At 37.2% G+C, this 22,330-nt stretch overlaps 1 protein-coding gene across 3 annotated transcripts in view; it reads right to left on the bottom strand.

Moving 5' to 3' along the window:
• The window catches only part of tenm1 (teneurin transmembrane protein 1), a 392,082-nt gene that overhangs the window by 17,410 nt on the left and 352,342 nt on the right, over nucleotides 1–22,330 (bottom strand). For all 3 annotated transcript variants that reach the window (XM_055198820.2, XM_055198822.2, XM_055198819.2), the window contains 3 exons: nucleotides 13,629–13,783; nucleotides 7,513–7,879; nucleotides 6,551–7,061 (listed from right to left, as the gene is read on the bottom strand). In XM_055198820.2, coding sequence (XP_055054795.2) covers nucleotides 6,551–7,061; nucleotides 7,513–7,879; nucleotides 13,629–13,783 — 1,033 coding nt within the window. The remainder of the gene's footprint in view (nucleotides 1–6,550; nucleotides 7,062–7,512; nucleotides 7,880–13,628; nucleotides 13,784–22,330) is intronic.

Here is a 22,330-nt window from a genome sequence, read left to right as displayed (position 1 = left end):
AGACAGCGGAGACGGAGAAATCGACTTGTGGAAATTTGGAAACAACATGAATTCCTATGTAACGCTTTTGTGAAACCATAGCATGAATGTTGCCTCAAAAACAAGAGCTGCAATGCAGAAAATGACTTTCTTACTTAGTATTTTGTCTTGTTTTCAGTTTTCAAAAGCAAAATGCATTTTCTTAAAGAGCAAAATGACCTTAAAAAAAGGCTAGGTTATAGACAAAAAAATCAAATTTAAGTGGATTTGTGCTTAAAACAAGCTAAAAAATCTGCTAACAGGGTAAAAAAATTTTCTTGATTTTTTTTTTAATTAAGTGATTGAGAAAAAAAGGAAACTTATTTCAAGATTTTTTTTCTTACCCCACTGGCAAATTTAAGCACAAATTCACTTAATTTTTATATTTTTTTGTCTAAAAATTAGACTTATTTTCTTAGGTAATTTTGCTCATCAAGAAAATGCATCTTGATTTAAAGTCGCCATGAAGCCACATGAGGACATAGCGACTGTCTTATTTTTCACGTGGTGATGTATATCCGAGTGAAACCGGCTTTTGAAATGAAACAAGGCAAGGCTGGATTTGAATTTGTCCATCAAGATCTGATTGGATTATTTGAAGTTGGGTCATGTTGCTAATCGAAGTGATCTTCTCCCGGACCCTGTCCACATGCCATACCATATGACCAGAAGTACAGAGAGAACCAGCTTGTTTCGACTTCATGTGGCGCTGCAAGAATCGACAGCCAGATGAAGTCAAAGTACCGCGAGAGCGATTTGCGAAATCATAAAGAGGAGTTTGCTTTTAAATCGCTCTCGCGGAACTTTAACGCCATCTGGCTGTCTGTTCTTGTGACGCTGCATGAAATCGAACAATCGTTTTGAGGAGAGGAGATTTGCATTTTTGATTAAAGATTATGAGGGCAAATAAATGTTTAAAAAAATAATCAAGCTCACAGGTATGTCATTTGTAAAAAAAAACACAATATTTTATTTTCATGGCGACTTTAAAACAGGACAAAAAAGTAAGAAAGTCTTTTTTTGCAGTGTGATAAGAAATTGGCAGTTTTAATCACACGGGGTGAGTGTATGAAGCTACTAGTATATACTAGTAAGCAAATGTAAACATTAAAAATAATAATAAATGTGTGTCACAATCTCCATTCGTTTACATCCACTTCCCCATGAGGTCTTTTTAAAAATCCAGTATGGTGATGGCGGGGCAGGGTAGAAAAAAAAAAACTCATTATAAAACAACAGAAGTCAACGAAAGGTTTGTACATGATCGTTTCATCATGTCTATGTGGTGTTTGGTAAGACATGAAAGTCGGATTGTGTGTGTGATCCTCAGTCGCTAATTGTGTGATTCCCAGTTTTTTTTCAGTAGTCATTTACAAAGCAGCAAGCAAGTGTGTGATGGTTAGTAATTTAAAATCGGTTTGAACTCGAAAAGCCGTGTAGTGTCAATTCTTCACATCTGAATATGCGCCCATGGATGGCCAGTTTTGTGAGGAGGTGAAGTACTCCCATATTTCTGTGATCACATTACGACATGTTTCCTTGATTCTTCTCTCTCTTCCCTTCATTACTAGATTGAATAGCAATGAGAAACACACAATCACAGAGCTCCTACATCTTCTCTATCTCCGTTTTATTTCTATCCAATCAATGTCAACGCTAATTTATATCATGTACTTGTGTATGGCCACCCACACTGATGCTGAAGAGAGAAAAAGCTTTTTATCTGATCAGATTGCAGGGATTTTCAAAAGATCCAAAGACATGAGGCTACCACATCTCCATTTGCTTCAAATGTTTAATCTGCCTAAAACGTGGCTGGAAGCAGCTAATCCACTTGCTTTCTGCTTGAATTCTGATGATTTTGCTCAGTTCTCATTATAGCTCCTCTGCAGCCATATATTAATATGAGATTTTATATGTTTCACATTGCCTACGTAACTCCGTGCCACAAAGCTAGCATATACAGTAGTGGGGGGTTGCATTTCTGCTGTTTGCCATTTGCGTTATATAGCAACAGTGATGCTCGCAATAGAAAGCACTGCTAACTGCGCATCAAAACTTATAAGCTGCCTATTTTTGGCATTTTGGGGGTTTTAGGCTTGTTTGAACAAGTTAAATCGACAGTCGGAACATGCCTTTGTCTTGCCTCGTTGGCTTCTGCTTCACACAGGGAAACTGCTGTGCAACCTTATATTTCCACACACATTTCTAAATCTTTGTTCCCTCTGCAGTCCATGAGTGATCACTTTCCTGAACTTTCACTGTTTGACGCTGGTGGAATTACCTTCCCAAGCTGAACCCGAACAGCTGAGTCTGTTCTGACTCAATCCTGTTAATGTGGTATGTCTTTCTAACTTTTTAACATTATCAATTAGCAAAATAATTGTTAGGGCCAGTCCCAGAATAGTTAAAACATTTCAAAATAACGTGATTTAAGTTTCCTATGTATTTATTTTATCATTGAGGTTTTTTTAAAAAAATGTATTTGCTCATCTCGTCTCGTTCTCATGAACCCAATCTCGTGTCTCGTCTCGTCACACCCCTACTAACCATATCTGCCTAGAAAATCGCAACTTGTAATTTTCTGTTAGTCTTAGTACAATATGTAACAACAGAAGAGTCAAGTTTTAAATAGGAAAAATATCAAAACTCTTTGGTTATTTTTTTAGCACGATGCTAATGGTCTAATCAGATTCAATGGATTATGCTAAGCTATGCTAAAAGTGCTAGTGCCAGACCCGGAGATCAGCTGAATGAATTTCAAAACGGTAATAATCAAATGTTTATCTCTAGGGGAGCTGGAAAATTTGCATATTTAAAAAAAAAGTGTAATGTCCCTTTAACAAAACTTTCTTTCTTGAACAAAACTTTGTTTGGTGGCACTTCTTACATCACTTCCTCCTTGAGCCTGATTTATATTTTTAAGAACCAATATGCAAAACATCATAGAAATAAACAAGTCTGCAAAGTCTAAATTAGTCTTCGGGATGAAGCCCTCATATCAGACATTTTTAAGTGTCTAATGTAGGAATTCAAGCATTAGTCAAGTCTCAAGTCATTCAAGAGCAAGTTCAATTCAACTCAACTCGTAAGTCTTTTGCTACTAGTCAAAGTCCAGCCCTTATTAGATGAGGCTTCTTTCACCTAAAAATAAACCAATATAACAAACTAAAGACAAGAGTCTGTTTCTTTTGTAAATATCCGTTTAACAAGAGATGTCTGTATTCTCCACAGTTAATGAATTGGTAGCTATGGTAACAGCATCTCTTTCCCTCGTTCAGAGCCACTCCCTCAATACATGCCATTATTTTTATCTAATTTAACATTATTAAACAACTACCCCAGAATATAAGAAAACAATGTTGTCTTACTCCGATATTCCCAATCCTGGTCCTCAAGGACCCCATTCCAAAAAGTTTTAGATGTTTCCTTTTTAAAACACCTGAATCAACTTATCAGTCTCCGTCCAAAATTGTAAACATGTCTCCCTAACAAGCTGATGAGTTAAATCAGGTGTGTTAAATGAGGAGATATCTAAACAATTTTCGAAGGGGGTCCTCGAAGACCAGGATTGGGAAGCACTGCTCTAGACATAACATGTCAATCAAACTGCACACCCGCAAAAATGAGGTAGGTGGCGCCAAATACACATAAACATGTTCACCTGGACCGTAGCAATCTGATAAACTACTGTTAAAGGCGGGGTGCATGATCTCTAAAAGCCAGTGTTGACATTTGAAATTACCCAAACAAACCATCCCCTTCCCCAATAGAATCTGGACCTTCTTTTGATAGAACAGCCCCACACATACGTAACCCAGGCGACGATGTCGGTTAGTAGACACTAGGGCTGTGTATCGCCAACAATTCCCCGATACGATACATATCCCGATACAAGGGCCCCGGTACGATGCGTATCACGATACAAGACTATTTTGAATTACATTTTTGTATAAGCAGTGATGTAACATCACTATAAATAACACTTGTGTTTTTGCCATTCATTTATTAGCTATTAGAAATACTTAAAATCCCAGAGTTAATACTTAACTTATGTTTTTTTAAAAGCTGTTTTACAAAGATGGTGCTTTACTCTTGTCTCTTATTATTCTACATCTATGAATATATCTATAAAAATGCAGTCAGACTTAACACTATTTAATAGAAATCAGATTATTAGTTTGATTATAGTTTGAAGTAGCTCTGTATCTCTTCTCTAGACGTACACTTTTCAAATGCAGCTCTTTGTCGTGTTTCTTCTCAAATACGTTAGTACTGTTTTATAAGAGCGTGGCTAATTTGCAGTAGTATAGGCTAAGATATCTGCGCTTTCATACTGAACTCATTGACTTTAATGCGCGCGCGCAGAGAGAGCGCGAGTACGCGGCTCACTATGCAGACACGTGCGCCAGCGAGACAGACACGCACAGTGAAAGTATAACCCGCTACCTTTAACTCTACATACTCCGCGGGACACATGCGTCCTTTCCATATGGATCACGAATCAACAGCGATTCGTCATGCTATTTTCAAAAGTGCATCCGAATCGATACTGAAGGTGCTGTATTGATGCGCGCATCACCAGGCGTTCATGACGATGTATCGTCGTATCGATATTTTGAACACAGCACTAGTAGACACGCCCCCTTACTGCTGATTGGCTATAAGTCTGTTTTGGTACTCGGCCTGACTCCAAAGTGTTTTTCAAAAATCATGCACCGCCTTTAATGAAGTAGGTAATGAGATGGACAGCCTAGGCTAATGGACTCTATGCACACTTAACCTCCACGTTTGACTAAAGACTGCCCTTCAACTTTACTACTGGATTTACATAGAGGATGTTAAGAACAAAGCAAAAGAAAAAAACTATTGACAACGGTAAAGTCCATTTTAGAAATCTTATTTTTTCATTTATTTATTTGTTTATCCTTGGTGCTATTTGTCTATTTAAATACCCCTTGTATTTAGTTTGTTGTGTGTGTGTGTGTGTGTAGGTGTGTGTTTTATTGTTTTCTGAATTTATTCTTGTTGTCATTGATATTCATTTTCTATGTCATAAAAGGATTTTCAAATTGCAGCATTATCTTTATAAAAAACAAGAGTTGGTCTTCAAAAAGCATTTTTCCAAAAGGTACACTTTAAAGGGGGGGCGTCTTATAATCAGGGTTGTCTTATATTCAGGACAATATGGTAAATGATACCATGCTTTATGTTGGTATATGACAACATGTCAAAGTCTCAGATTCGTTTTTCTCAAGGCTGGGAAATGTGTTATATCTAAATATAAGCATACTAAATGGATCAATGCGCATATACATATAATGTCAGCTTACGGTACTACATTTAAAGACAGTGAGATGAATGCTACAGAAAAAAAACTGATAAACACTTAAAAAATATATATTTACAGGATTTATCTCTGCCCACAAGGACGTGCAGTACAAATGTCATCCAGTGAAGACCCAGCTTAAGTCATTTTTTAAATTTACCGTTTTTCACATAAAATCATCCTATCTAATCTACTGTAAAGAATATAACCTTGATATCTTTAAATTTGCTTGAGTAAGGTCATGTCAAAGATTGAAATCAATGTAAAATCAATGACTTAATCTCATAATTGGATTTTAAGGCATCAGCCTGGATTTCACAGACAGTGTCACACATCTCCCAATTTTCCCCGAACCACAAGGATGCAGTTTAGTGATGGATTAAGTTTTATGAAGTACTTACCAGCAGGGGGCAATGTCTCGCAACAGACCGAACATGGCATTTGATCTGCCTCGACATAACACCCGGAGCTGCATGAAAACGTGTGGGCTTATACTGTATGTGTGCGTGTGGGTAAACACAGTGTGTGAAAGGTCACCGAGTTGATCAAACAAAAAGGAGAGAAAGAGAGCGAGCAAAAGAAGCCCCTGACATTTTCACACTAAATTAGAACTTGCAGCTCAGACTAAAAAAAAAAAAAAATCCCTGAAAACGCCCATGCACACAGTATACACACACAAAAACCCACTCGCGCAGGTATACCCAGACTCTTTTATACTGAAATCAGACGATATACAGACTTCTTTTCTTTACCGGATAGATTAAGGCCGAATGATTTTCACTGCAGCAGAAAAGCACGCAGGGTAAGAAATCGAAGCACTCTATTCTTATAGACAATCTCTGGTAACACTGTCGATCCGACTCTATTAGATTATTTTCTTTCTGATAGATTCTGATAAAAGAGTGATTAGATTACACGCAGGTAAAGATTAATCTACGCTGGGATAGCATATTGTTTTATATAATAAAGAAACTCGCCACTTTTCCTGCTAATGAAATCTATTGGCATGCGTGCGCATGCATGCGTGAAAGCGTGCGTGCTTGACAGCGGGGCGAAACAGACGCTAAAGGAAGCGACGGCAGGATGTGACACGCAAAAACGAAGACAGATCGTGCTCTCTCACACACCTATAAATCAAACAGTGAAGCACGCTCTCATGAACACAAGAGAGAGAGACAAAACGAATAGAAGGGCATCACTTACTCATACACAGTGGTCCAGCCGTTTTCATTGCTGATGGTGGCGAGCAGTCCCGTGTTGCCGTAGTAACTGAGCTGCGCGAGGTCGTGCGCCAGAGCAGAGATGCGCTTCAGCATTCCTGCATTGCTAATGGTCAGCCAGTACACCTGCCCGCCCGGGGCTACAAGCCACAGGGGTACGCCATTAGCATCCCGCCGCAACTGCGCTATCGTGCCCTCCCTGTTTGCTATGCTGCTCAGATGGCCCTCGGGGGTGTACGTGAAGTTAAGCAGGTAGTCCCCCGTCACCAGGCTACGGGTGAACAGGTGAGTACCGTTTGGACTGAACAAGTAGAGCTCCTGGTCGGCCACCGAGGTGAGCTCGTAAAGACCCTCGGGGCTCAGCTGAGGATGGTTTGCGGCGAGCCGGCGAATGCGTACGTTCCCGAGGTCGGCGATGTAGAGGGAGCCGTTAGGAGAAACTGCCAGGGAGGAGGGAGACTTCAACTTGGCGTCTCGAGCGTAACCTCCGTCGCCTATAGGAAAAACAAAGCAAAAGAAATTTAGTTCATTACAGGGGTCTGCAATAGGGGGTCTGTAACTCCTCAGGGGTTGGCGGAAAACACAAGCGGGTGCTGCAATTATTGCTGTGACTTCCTACTAATTTTGTGGAGAAAAAAAAATAAAAAATTCAACTCAAATTATGAGTTAATATCCAGCAAGCCGAAGAGACAGGCTTGTTTAATTATACAGAGAACAATGATTTATGAGACACTTTTTGCAATATGTATTTAATACTTTACTCATCCTTCACACTAATGCTTGGAAACCAGACCCTATAGACTCCTGCCTAAAATGTTAAGTGTGTGTGTGTGTTATAGCACCAGTTGAAGCACTGTGTTAGCAGCGCAAAAGGTCAAGGGTTCGATTCCCAGGGAGCACACTTACTGCATAAATGTAAATGAGCGCCGGCGCTCATTTTCTCACCTGAAAAGCACTCGCAGCTGGGGTCAATCTTACAATCACATTCACTGGTGGCCCCCGCGATTACAACCATTTCTCCATTTGTGGACACTTCTTGTACTCGGCTGTGCTTTCTGTCGTCCGTTTCGGCAATGTATAGCGCTCCCTGGTGGCTGACAGCGATGGCCTTCGCTCCCTCCAGCACAGAACGCACGGCTGCTTTTCCCAGAAGCACCGGCTCGATATTTGCCATGGGGCAGTGGATGGGTCGCCCGGCAACCACGCGCACCTGCTGGGACTCGCTGACCTGAAGCACCAGGTTATTATCCAGAACGTAGAGAGAGTTATCTAATGGACTCACGGCCAGATCTGTGGGCCACTCTAAACGCACCTGTGAAAACACAAAGGTATGTTATGAGATTAAAGACGTGCTGTGGGAACGAAGATGCTGCACTTTTATAAGGCTGAAAAGGAGTCACTTTCTCCGAGGCTGATCCAGGAGTGTCTTTTGTTTTTAAAAGGGTTATGCAATGTAAAGCATCTGCCTTCGTACTGATGAATAATTTGAGCGAATTCCAAATCGAACGCAAAACAATTAAAAGACACTTTATAAAAAGATTCATTAGTTAACATTAGGTAATGTATTAACTAACATGAACAAACCATGAGCAATACATTTGTTACAGTATTTATTAATCTTTGTTAATGTTAGTTAATAGAATTAAAGCTTTTAATTGTTTGTTCATGTTAGTTCACAGTGCATTAACTAATGTTAACAAAATTTTAATAAAGTATTAGTAAATGTTAAAAATAACATTAATAAATGCTGTATAAGTGCAGTTCAATATTAGATCATGTTAACTAATGTAGTTAACTAATGAACCTTATTGTAAAGTGTTACCAATGGGTTTAAGTACTTTTGGTAACACTTTATTTGAAGGGGTGTTCATAAGACTGACATGACAACTTCATAATCATGACATGACATGTTTCATAAACATAATGGAGATTTTATGCACATTTATGACGACTCATGTCATTAAGTGTAATTCGTTTAATTATGTGATCTTTTAATGCAACGATGACACTGTTTGTATCGTCTTTGTTATGACAACTTGACATAAACCAATACATCATAACTTGTCATAAATCTGTCATAAACCTGACATATCAGAATGAATAGTTATTTTCGTTTATAACGTTTTAAATATGGATATTTCTACAACAAAACTGCGCGGATTACCCTCAGAAGGCCTTTGTTTATCATCGTGGAGCCGTTTGGATTTATTTTGTGAAGGATGGATGCACATTTTTAGGACTTGAAGGACGTGGACCCGTAACTTTACATTTGATTAACTGAAAGATCTAAAACATTTACTAAAATAACTGAAAATGTGTTCGTCTGAAAAATGATGGACATATGCATCTTGGACGGCTTTGGGGTGAGTAAATCATGGGTTTAATATCATTTTTGGCCAAACTATCCCTTTAAGAAACACCCGGCTTTATGGGTTAACATTACATTAAACTGTCATTTAAATGTCATTTAGTGTTAATACTGTCAAATAATTTTAAATGCCTTGACAAAATGCAACAGACATGTAAAAATATTATACTAACTTTATTTATATGCACAATACATAAAAAAACTGACAACTAACAGAACAACTAAGAATCCTTACACAGAGGGATCTAAAATTTTCTGACATAGAAGAAAAAACTAACAAACATTTAATTAATTAATTTTATGTAATTAACTGTTTTTCCAATGATATGGACCCAACGCTGCATGGCTTAACCCACTATTGTACTGTTTTCATTTAATTTTAGGTGAATTGTTTTCCAAATGCAATAAAATGGATTTCATCGATTTTAATTATTATTATTAGATGATTGATTTTATTTCCCTAACACCTGAAGAAACTTAAAAAAAAACATTATAAACTGAAGAATATTCATGACACTGTTATATAACTATATGACAGAGTATTAACACTTAATGACATTTTAATGACAAATTATATTTGTACCACTGTAGTTGAGATCAAGAAAAATATTAATGATGCTGTTATAAAACTATATGACAGAGTATTAACACTTAATGACATTTTAATGACAAATTCATTTTATATCACTGGTAAAAAGTGGTCAGTTATGTTGTCTTGGTAATGTCAAATTGTCATGACAAGTTATAATTATTGGTTTATGTCAAGTTGTCATAACAAAGACATCTCAAACAATGTCATCTTTGCATTAAAAATGACACAATTGAACGAATGACACTAAATGACATTTGTCATAAATGCGCATAAAATCTCCTTCATGTTCATGACACGTGTCATGTCATGATTATGAAGATGTCATGTCAGTCTTATGAACACCCCTTCAAGTAAAGTGTTACCGTACTTTTTTTCATGATATACTATGTTTAATTCATCCAAAAATGTCCATGTATTAATTAAAAATATTACTAATATGTAAAAACGGTAAAACTTTACAATATGATTGATTAGTTAACATTAGTTAATGTATTAACTAACATGAACAAACCATGAGCAATACATTTGTTACAGTATTTATTAAAGGAATAGTCTACTCATTTTCAATATTGAAATATGTTGTTGCCTTGGCTGGGAGTTGTTGATACATCCCTCTATCATCTGTGTGCGTGCGCGTGGGCGCTGGAGCGCGCTGCGATGCTTCGATGTCATTTGGCTTGGCCCCATTCATTCAGTGGTACCATTTAGAGATGGAGTTGGAGGTGACCAAACACATCAACGTTTTTCCTATTTAAGACGAGTACTTATACGAGCAAGTTTGGTGGTACAAAATAAAACGTAGTGCTTTTCTAAGCGGATTTAAAAGAGGAACTATATTTTATGGCGTAATAGCACTTTTCGGAGTACTTCGACTCGCCTGAAAAGTCCGCTCCCCTTCTCCCTCTCATAATGGGAGAGGGAGGGTGTTACTGCGCCGAGTCGAAGTACTCCCAAAAGTGCTATACGCCATAAAATGTAGCTCCTCTTTTAAATCCGCTTAGAAAAGCGCTACGTTTTATCTTGTACCACCAAACTTGCTCGTATAACTACTCGTCTTAAATAGGAAAAACGTTGATGTATTTGGTCACTTCTAACTTTATCTTTAAATGGTACCATTGAATGAATGGGGCTAAGCTAAATGCTATCGAAGCGTCGCAGCGCGCTCCAGCGCTTACGTGCACGCACACAGATGATAGAGGGATGTACAGTATCAACAATTCTTAGTTAAGGTAATAACATATTTTAATATTGAAAATGAGTAGACCATTCCTTTAATCTTTGTTAATATTAGTTAATAGAAATAAAGCTTTTCATTGTTTGTTCATGTTAGTTAACAGTGCATTAACTAACATTAACAAGATTTTAATAAAATCTTAGTTAAAATCTTAAATGCTGTATAAGTGCAATTCATTATTAATTCATGTTAACTGATGTAGTTAACTAATGTTAACTAATTAACCTTATTGTAAAGTGTTACCGTAAAAATTAATTTTCAATTGAATTTTATTAAGAATAACAATAACAACCCATAATTTACAATGACTTGTATTGTGATATCTATTTTTGTTGTGCTATCCACCCCCAATGTACACCGAGGTAAATAAAAATGCATCTCTCTGTCTGTGTGTGTGTGTCCGCAGCTGGCCGACACCCGGACAGTATTCAGTGTGAAGTGTGTCATATCCCAGGCATACTGGGAATTATGCAGATTTCAGTGCTTCTTTTACCCCGCGGCACCTCATTTCGCTCTCTTTCCTCACTGTCTGATTCTTATTCACACACCACACACCCCAATGGATGAACTGTGCAGAAGAGCAAAGTGTGTGTGCACATGAGAGAGAGAGAGAGAGAGAGAGAGAGAGAGAGAGAGAGAGAGAGAGAGAGAGAAAATGAAAGAGAAATCAAGGGACAGTCTGCCAAAAATTTATGCTATTCAGAGGTGGAAAAGAATTGTGTCTGACTTTAAAGAGAGAGTAGTCCTGCAGTTTTAATGAGGACACACTGAGTTAAACTGCAGGGGGAGAGAGAGAGCACAAGAGCGAGAGAGAGAAAGAAAGTAAGTAAGACTTTTAAGAACATTTTAAGAGAAAGGTGTAGAATTGCCTGGAAATGTTTAAGAGTGTTTAGTGTTAAAAATGGATGGAGCTGAGAAAGAAAGAAAACTCAAAGGACAGAGGCAGAACGAGAGGCAGATAAAGGAAAAGTAAGGATGTTGCTGCAAGCCGTATAATGTAACTCAGTAGTACCAGAGAGACCTTCGCTATCAGCATTTTCTCACTCTTGAGGTGAGCACCAGAAACGGTGTGTGCGTGAATCCTGTTGAGCTACAGGAAACGGCTAAAGAAAGAGATGGTGAAGGAGAAAGAGCTGTCTCCAGGCTCTTGCTGTGTGTGGTGTGTATGTTGTGGTTTCTTACTCTTCAGTGTTAGATTTGTGTGTACTTCTGTTGTTCAGTTTATTTCTGAGTGTGTGAGAGGACGACCATGGCTTATAAGACATGGGACTAAACAGCCTACAGAAACGCTAAATTAAAAGGAATAATTTTGTATAAATTAGAGATGCAGCGATATTAAATTTTTCCACCGATAGCGATGGACAATTATGAATGTTATTTATTTATATGACCATTAATACTGAACACAGAGCTCAAATTCATGGCATTTTCCTTTTTTCTTTTGATTGACAAGATAGTCGATAGTGTGAAAATTGCTTATTGTCTGATAACAAATATTGTCTGCTATATCGGTGCATCTCTAGTATAAATCCATTTAGTTACTTTATGTTAATTGCAGAGGCTATTTTGTTAATCTGATGTTACGAAGTATTAAGAGAAAAATAAGATAAATGATCCTTTAAAATATATTTTTAAAATAAGGTTACATTGTTGATTGTGAGGTAAAAAATATATGAGATAAAATAATCTGTGTAAATATGTACAGTACTGTGCAAAAGTCTTAGGCCTCTACCACCACCAGACTTGTTTTAGAAGTTTTAATGTCCATCCATGTTTATTTTTCAATCTATTTTATTAATTTACAAACAGAAAATACAGAAAATATTTAATTTTTAGGACTGAATGTCTTCTTTAGGCATCATCTGTGTTTAGTGTGACCTCTCTTGGCACTAAACACATCTTGAGCGTTTTTGAGCAGAATTAAGTAAAAATACTAATTTCTTTCTAATTAGAAATTAGGATTTAATTTATTTAGGTTTAAGAGATCCTGCAGTGTCCTGCTATTTCTCAAGTGGAAGGGGAGTTTACCCTTAAAACTTGACACATCAGTTTTTAATAATATATACACATTTCCTGTATTTTCTGGATGTATTTTATTAAAGAGACTGAGAAACATTTATATATGATCACTATAACATTGCAAAACAACAAATATATTCTGGCATGGTAAACTTTTGCACAGTACCGTATGTTGCATATTTAATACTTAATATATTTTATATAGATTAAATTTTATTTTTGACATCATGTTACCGGTTTAATTTTGCATGACCCTATTTTTTACATGTACAGGTTCCTCCTTAGTTCCAAAATAAAAAAAAATATTTTTAATCTTTAATCCCAACTTAATTACTGGCCTTCCCTATACAACAACTCTCCTATTTAAAAACAAGATGTTCGTTTTAAGTGATATTATATGATTAAAAAAATTTGAATTTTTTTTTGTACAATAGATACAAATAGATATTTTGTACAATTATTTGTCTTCACATGCAAAATTTCTATAGTTAATGTTACAGGCCTGGTTTCACAGACAAGGCTTAGCTAAAGCCAGGACTAGGCCTTGGTTTAATTAAGATGTTTCAGCATCTTTTATAAACATGCCTTAGAAAAAGATGACACTGGTGTGTATCTTATGGGGCTGGCATATTTTAAGATCTGTCAGTTCAAGTTATTTTCAATTGAGACAGCTTAAACATGTCAAACATGTGTATATGACTAGCCTAAAGCCTTGTCTGTGAAACCGGGGGATAGTGAGATGTAGCTTCCTATCTACAAACAATGAAAATGGGACCAAATTATTGCAAATATAACTAAGACAAATGTTATTTCTGATTGTTAAACGTGTGTGTGTGTATGTGGTTCACCTGGCTAATGTCCATTCTTGAGTCACAGCTGATTGGCTGGGAGGAGGTGAGTCCGTTTGACCCAATAATGGTTGTTATCACGCCTTTGTCATCAATCTTACGGATCGTTGATCCGTCGACAAAGTAAATGAAGCCGTGCTTGTCCACCGCAATACCTGCAGGACAACAGGACACATACATTGTCATTTCTCTCTCGCTCTCCTTCGGTTTTAATGTGTTTTATTGGTGTAACAAATAACGCTACATTTGCATTGCCAAACAGCAGATGATGGGGAACATTGCAATAAAGAAAGAGAATAAATCTCTCTCGGTTCCTCTCACTGTCTCGAGCAATAATAACCTGTCTGTGATCATTCTGTTACTATGATCTTAAATATATGCAGATTATCTTATATATGCAAATGTATTCTAAATGACATCAGAAATGCAAATTGCAATAGTATTTTTTCATTGCTATTCAAAGATGACATTTTTCTTATTCTGTGTGAACGCCTGACATCAGTTTGAGCTTTGCACAGCAACTTGAGTTTGCGTTTAAAGGCTAATTTGCATTGATCCGACCAACGGCAACAACACTACAAACACCGTTATTAGAATGAACGAGTTTGTTGCCGTTTGTTGGCATTTGTCTGCGTTTGTCGGATCAGCATGAATTAGCCTTAAAGCGTGCTGGGCACAAACATGCTTTATTACAGTTTAATTAAAACAGATCTTAAGCACAAATACTCTTCCAAGCCACAAACACCAGCACGCAGACAACGATCATCATCCTCATTGCCGTCATGGACTTTATCGTTCTTTATTGGTATTTCTCCTTTTAAAGAAGTCCATATCACAGATCTTTCTTTTGTATGGCTTAAACGGAGCAAACCGCGCATGGGGCCACAAAACACACATAGACCAACACAGATATTATAAATGTCTTTTGGAGCGTGCCGTTTACTGATATTTTGGCTCTCCAGAGGGATTTCATTCTGAATTGAGCCTTATATAACCATCTCCCTCACACACAACATAGATTGTTATGGCAAATGGCTATGTGTGTGTATGTGTTTGTTTGTGGCTTTTCTTTCCCATCTCTAATTTGCTCTCGTTATTCGCTCTCTCCTCTAATGAGAATCGCAGAGATAAGCAGACATATTGGTCTGTTTTCAAAGCTTTGACAAAGATGGAGTCACACATACCCATTTACTCAGCTACAGTATCCAAATGTGGAAATACAGCTTTCACCTGTTTTTACTATAACACCCTGTAAGAAATCCTTTAGCATTTTAAGAATTTATAAAATCGTTGTTAATAGCATGCTTAAACAGTACAAATAAGCACACATACTGTAATGTGTCCCCAAAGACAAAAGGTCAGATTTAACTCACGTCTGTGGACAGATTTGTTGTGAAGGGATTGTTAAGTAGGCGCACACACTCACTCCAGTACAATGACAGCTCACACCGATCACTATGGTTAAAGGTAACAGCACCTTCTCCATATGGATAAACTGCCAATAATGGCTGACACACGGCAGTACTTCGCTAGCTGTAGTCTATTTCTTTTCCAGCCCAGCAATTTGCAAGCCATGTATGCATAATTTAACAATATCTCCAAGCCTAACAAAATTAAAGCTACCATTGTACATTTATAATCGAATGCATACTTCAAGAAGTGCTTCTTTTACAGATTGGTATTTTAATGATTAGGTACACTCTAAGAAAGGATGTTTTAATATTTTGTGCTATCCTATTTAGTTTAACACATTATTTCGTGTTGAAATAAATAAAGGGGGCCAATACAAGATGTGTTAAAACAACACAAAAATAACACAGATATGTGTTAAGTTAACTAGACACAAGATGTGTTATTTAAACTCATTCGTTTTCAGAGTGTAGAAAAAATACTATATACTGTATATATGAGGAGCTCTTGACACCCATTACACGTCTATCAAATAATTTTGTTTTAAATTTGCTTAATCCCGGCCCCAGTCCATTGAGAACGTCCCGACTGAAAGGGAAATACCATTTTTTTTTTGCGGAATCCATTATGGGTCTGAATAAAAAAATGCTTATTTACAAGGAAACATGTCAGACGCAATTGGAGGGTTTTGCATCTGGGTGAGTCTGGCGAAATTCAATTTATGAGGTGTCATGAAACATTTTGATAAACAAATGTAAATGCAAAGTAAGAGTATCAAAATAAGAAGCATACAGTTACAAACATTTCTTCATGTACTATTTTGCACATGATTTCAAATGACATCATACAAACCAATTTTGTTGTTTTTTCCACATTTAACTCTTTCCCCGCCATTGACGAGTATTTCCGTCTTTCCGCAATATCGCTATTATCCACTAGGTGGCGCCCTTCCGCAACTTTTTAAACCCGGAAGTATTGCCCTATGGCAAGCTGCTGCATGTCGGTGTCTGTTTTAAAGATCGCTCTGAATGGGATCTCTATGAAAAGTCCGTCACAAAAATGGAATTATCTCTGCTTTTTGCTCAAAATGTGGTGTTTTTGCAGAAACCTACTCATATTCAACAGCTGATTACAAAAGAACTACTAAAGGTAGGATGAAACGGTTTTTTTTGTTTGAAAGCAGAGGGTCTGTTCTTTCATATGGTATATTTTATGTTTATATATTTGAAGAAGAACATTTTCTGGAAGGCATTAAACTTTTCATGAAAAACGCTGGCGCTGGCTGGCAACTTTTTTAAAAAATGCTGGCGGTGAAAGAGTTAAGGGGAAAAATTTCATTACCGCAAGGTATCTAATACTGGATTTGGGTTCTTTGACATGGAAATATTTATAATTAAAAAATCTAAAAAATAAAAAGCTTCAGTGCATGTTATACTATAAACATTTACAGTAAAGAAACATGTGGTATTTAGTGATCATTGGTAAATGGAGAGATAATAATAAGGAATATAAATGTGTCCAAGAAAAACTTTCTCATCCTCCGTAACAATAAAAAAAAAAATTGTTGGAAGGGACATAATTAATTGTGAAACTCAAGATGGCTACCAGGTAAGCAGTTCTTATTTTTTCTCTCCAGATAAAAGTTGAAATTTTGTTTGTCATAATACCTAGACAACTTTTTAGTTCTCATTAACGAACATGAGTTTGTAAATGCATATATTTAATGTAATATCATGTTGCGGTAATGATAATTTTTTTATCTAAATATATTATAGGAAATATTTTTTTAATCCTCTAAAAATAATCGTTATAGTAGGTTCAGACCTTAAGATTAAGGTTGTGCAAAAAAATGGCTTTTTAAAAAATCTGAAGTCTGGATTTCATGAGAATCACCCTCCTGAGCTCTATCTCTATCTATTTATATAAATAAAGTGTCATAGCTATATAAAGAACACCGGGGCTAGATGTCACACTGGGTTAAATGAGCTACTGTATATCTCAGCAACTGTAAGGTCCAGTTATAGGGTTGCCGCGGTGACAGAATTTTCCCACCGGTTAATCGGCGCGTCACAAACCCGGTGATCCCGGTATCACCGTGTGGGAGGGGCTTATAAATGCGCATGCAGACGTGCACATTTTACTTTCACTTTTGAATTACGCAACTGTTTAAATGCAGCGCTTGCGTAAGCTGCGTTAAATCGCGTATAGATTTGCGTGCAATGCGAGTCCAACAGCTGGTTTAATTAAGTGCTTGAGTCAATGTGCGCATGTAATTCTCACAGAACCCGCCAGACCCAAGCAAAGCAACCGGCTACTTCTCCATAAAACACTGCTTGAATGATGGGTTTATTATTTTTCCATCATGTAGATTTGAGTGCCACCTTGTGGTCAGTTTATGAATTGCAACCAACAGCTCAGTTCACAGCCTCCCTTTCGAAACACATAGAAAAGCTTCGGTAGCCGCCAGTGATGGGCGTGTTGATCTGAAATGAGCTGGTGCCTGCGGTCACCCCCGGTTACGAGTCATCCAAAAATATTTTTAATGATATTTGGGTCGCGGTCGGTCGGGTCGTTTAAAATAAAGCCAATTAACTATTTTAAACTATTACTACTTTTAAAAAATGCGGGCCAGGGAGCGGGTAGGGTACAATTTTTTTTTGCGTCCCGAGATGCGGGCGTGTTAGTTGAAAACATTGGTCGGGTGCGGGTTGTTTATACATTGACCCGCACATCACTGGTAGCCGTCACAGGACAAACACATCATCGTCTGAGGCAACGTAGTGATGAAACGCAACAGTTTGTCTGTTTAGGGCTTATGCGATGCAAAAAGGGGTCCTGCGATGTATGTAGATAAAAACGACTCATTCTAAGGTAATAAAAAAATACACACCACTGATAATATAGTTATGTATATTTTATTGCATTTCTGCCAAGAGACCTTTCTAAAAGTTACACAATGCATCTTTAAGGCGTATTCTTATAAAGAAACTGACTTCACTAAAAAGTATGAAACCACCCCCGATTTCTTCCTTTTTTTTGTTATTGATTCTTTGACCCTGAGATCTACCATCCGTTCATGACAGATGGTGTACAGCTCTTCAAAAGCAGAGTATCTCTTCAAAATGTGCGCTATTGACAACATGGATCATTTTAAGTGGGAAATCAGACATATAAACGTCTGAACACACGCAATACTGTTAGGCGAAAAACTATCTACCTTAATAAGCCTGTTAACAAATGCATCTTGTTATGGCTGCTAATTACAAGGCATATTACCCACTTAACAAGCATAACAAGCTTAATTATTTATACTGCCGTTAGAGGGGTACACATACCTCCCTCTGTCCTTCAATAAGCTGGGAAGAAAGACACAGACCCCAGGTTACAAAACACGATTTTTAATTCATCTGCTTGAATGCCAAATCCAAGTTAGTTCAAAATGATCAGAGGAGCATAACCGTGACACACATACAGTATACACACACATTAAAATTCAATAGCAGACTATGATAATTTAGACTTCAGCAGCACTTTTCTCTCTCTGTCCCTTTTCGAAACAGGCAGAATGGAGAATCTCTTTATGTTCCCTTTTTTCTCACCCTCTATTTCTTTTAAACTCTGGCTTGGCATCAGACCAGACAGTCAGAAGCGTATCCTGCAGGGAGCTGTGAATTAATGTCCCCTTTTCTCCTTTTATCTCTCTCCACCCTGAATCACAGATTTCATTGAATCATGGAGTTCAGCTCGCTCAAATTTTGGTTTCAACTCGCACACATTTTCATCTTCTACATCATATGCACCGACACGCGGGCACACACACATACGGTTTGAGGTGAGACCCAGAGGAACATTTTAGAGCTCAGAGGTTCTCTTTCATATCTCAGGATACCTAATGGAGTTGTGTGTTATCAATTTCGTATCTAAGATGTATCTAACTGCTGTCCAGGAGAAAGAGTTCAGATATTAAAAAAGATTTCATTTGTTTGTTCCCTACGGGTTGGAAAGCTACATATTGTCAAAGAGTGTTTTATGTATCCGAGTGCGTGTGCTCCTTTAATGTAAGTATTGATTTGCATCTGATTCCGATCCTTTAAGATGCTCATTAAACTTCTTTAATGTGAGCCGCTGACAAGCACGCCATAGTTCTGCGATGAGTGATTTGAGGGCCAATTCTTTTTACCCAATAAAATCATGATCCGCTGTTATAAATTCACAACCATGCAGGACGATCCAACTATTACGCAGCCGAAACGTTCGACAAACAGTGAAGTTCGGGGGTTTGGAAAACCAGAGTGGAAATAAACTGTTATTATGGCATGCTGTGAATTTTTCTCCTTTACGACAGTTACTTGTCAGATGGTACGATATTACCCACATGAGATCTTGTGTAAAATTCAAGGCAGACTTTACAACATCAGGTTTTTTTAAATGTCAGACTGTATGATATACTGCACATACCAAACACACTATACACATATATGTGTAAAAATGTATATCAATTAATCATAACATGGCCCTGATATGCCACTAGACATTAAGACATCATTTTCATTTCAAATACTTATATCACTGACAACAGTGGTCCGGCCAGGATATTGTCGTTTGAAAAGTGGAGTTGCAGCCCTCAACTGTTGTTTATGTTGTCATGTTGTGTATTGGCCACCAGTTGTGTGATTGCAGTACCAGTTTTGGCCACAATCCTACATACTGTTCCTTTAAAAATATTTTTTTAATTGGTAACCTAAATCTAAAAAGTTGTGTAACTTTTACTCAGAGCCGGCGCCAGACCATAACTAACAGGGGGGCACATGGCTTCCAATGGGGGGCACGCAATTAGCAACAATAACTTGCAAAAACAAGGCATTAAAACAACAAATACAGTGCAAGCACACAGTCATACAACTGGTACAGACTGTCAGCTCATTTCCCGTATGAAGTGCAAAAGATCACAAACTATGCCCAAAACTATTTTGAACTTTGACCGCGGCGTGTTGCTCGACGCAACAACAAACCGCCCTTGTGCCGCGCAAGCCATTGAAATGAATGAGTTTCATAGCGCACACTGCGTCCGAAAAGCCGCTTTACCATAATCACGTCTTAATGCTGTTAACGGTCTTTAGCCACACTTCACATTTAAGCTTACGTAAATTAAAACAATGCTAACTTACCTTCAGAAAAGCTGAAGCTGGCGTGTACAAACATTAAACTTCCTTAAAACAGTGTTGTGTAGATTTGAAAATTTCACCTCGACCTCTAATCTCCGAGTTTGAGCCAATCGGTGTTTGCATGAAGTCAGATGGAGCAGGTGGTGCTGGTTCATTCTAAATGTTCTAATATCCATATTTTACATGATCCATAAAATGCAGCGAAAAAAACCCACATTGCTAGTATTAAGTCACAAATATGCTAAAGACAAAACGCATGAGACGCACAATACAACCAATCAGAGAAACTGGTCTATTTTAGTTAAAGAAAACATATATCAACTATATTTTCCTCATTTGATTACATTAAAAATCATGAAACATTCAATGTTTAATTTATTTTAATTATTCTTGATATATATTAAATTAATAAAAAACTGTGTAGGGGGGCACAACAACCTGTTTGGGGGGGCACAGCCCGCGAATGCACTTGGCAGAATCCAAACTTGGTTGGCAGAATCCATTAATCAGCACAACGATTTTTCATCAAAGTCCTCTAAGTGCAGAACAACTATTAATGATGCCGCATGTACATTGTTTTTTTTCCAGTTACATGAAGTTTACCGAATATATCCAGATAAATTATTCAGAAAGGACAGTGAAGAGTAATTGGGGAAGTGAAGATTTTTGCATGTTCTTACGGAGTTTTGCAGCGAAAGACTGTTCTATATACAGTACTGTGCAAAAGTCTTACTGTGGGTTTACACCAAATGCGAGTTCAACAATTTGCGCGAGTAGATTACACACAAAGTCAATGCAAAGACGCGATCAGACGCGTCCTCGGGTGGGGCGATGTGAATAATGCGATATGAGCGGCACATTTGCCGTGAAAACACGCGCTATTCACCTCAAACGTGTCTTTGCCCAAGTTGAAAATATTCAACTTGAGCAAAAAATTTGCATGACACGAAGTTAAATCCCGCGAGTAATCTACAGCGAGCAACGCAATGCGATTGCACGCTTCACGTTTGGTGTAAACCCACAGTTAGGCAACCATGCCAGAATTAGATTTGTTGTTTTTGTGATCATATAGAATTGTTTCTCAGTCTCCTTAATAAAATACATTTAGAAAATACGGGAAATGTGTATATAGTATTAAAAACGTATAAAAATGTAAACTGATGTGTCAAGTTTTTAGGATAAACTCCCCTTCCACTTGAGCAATAGCAGGAAACTGCAGGATCTCTTAAACCTAAATAAAATTAAATCCTAATTTGTAATTTTAAAGAAATTAGTCTTTTTACTTCATTCTGCTCAAAAATGTTTAACATGTGTTTAGTGCCAAGAGAGGTCACACTAAACACCGACGATGCCTAAAGAAGAATTTAGTCCTGAAAATTTAATTTGTAATTTTTTTTGATATTTCCTGTATTTTCTGTTTGTATCTTAATAAAATAAATCGAAAAATAAATATGGATGGACATTAAAACTTTTAAAACAACAAGTCTGGTGGTGGTGGCCTAAGACTTTTGCACAGTACTGTCTATATACACACACACTTTCTTGGTATATAGCTTTTTTTGAGCATCATATCTATGTTTTCTTCTCCTTTTTTTGTTGTTTTTCATTTTTTATTATTATTCTTTTCTTTAATTTACTTAATCCTTTGCGTATGTATTCTTTTTAAGTTTCGCCTATTGTATTGAAACTTGTTATTATGTTGAACTTTGTGTAACTTAGATGCTCAAAAAAAATAAAGATGATGTGATTTGATGTGACACACACACACAAAAGTGATACTGCACAAACCTTAACAAATAAAGAAAACCAACATGGAAAAATGTTTGCCATGTAGGGCGAAATGTTTTTGCTTATAAACTGAAGTTAACACTAATTAACAAGCTATTTATATTTTCAATGGAAAGATTTTATTTGAAAGTCAATATGGTCATAATTTATAGAGTACATATTTATGCATAGAGCAATACATTAGCAGTGCAAAAGGTTATGGGTTCCAGTGGCGGCCAGTGACTTCTTTTCTCGAGGGCGCACAATGCGAAGTTCGTCACAACATGTATGTAGGCCGTCATGTGTGTGGTTCCTTTTTTCAAAATATGTGTTCTGCGCGGCAAAAGATCCTGTGTCTTA

The sequence above is a fragment of the Misgurnus anguillicaudatus genome, chromosome 22 (genome assembly GCF_027580225.2).
Source record: "Misgurnus anguillicaudatus chromosome 22, ASM2758022v2, whole genome shotgun sequence".
NCBI lineage: Eukaryota > Metazoa > Chordata > Actinopteri > Cypriniformes > Cobitidae > Misgurnus > Misgurnus anguillicaudatus.
The sequence above is the reverse complement of the archived record's forward strand: the minus strand, read 5'-3'. Positions and strand labels throughout refer to the sequence as shown.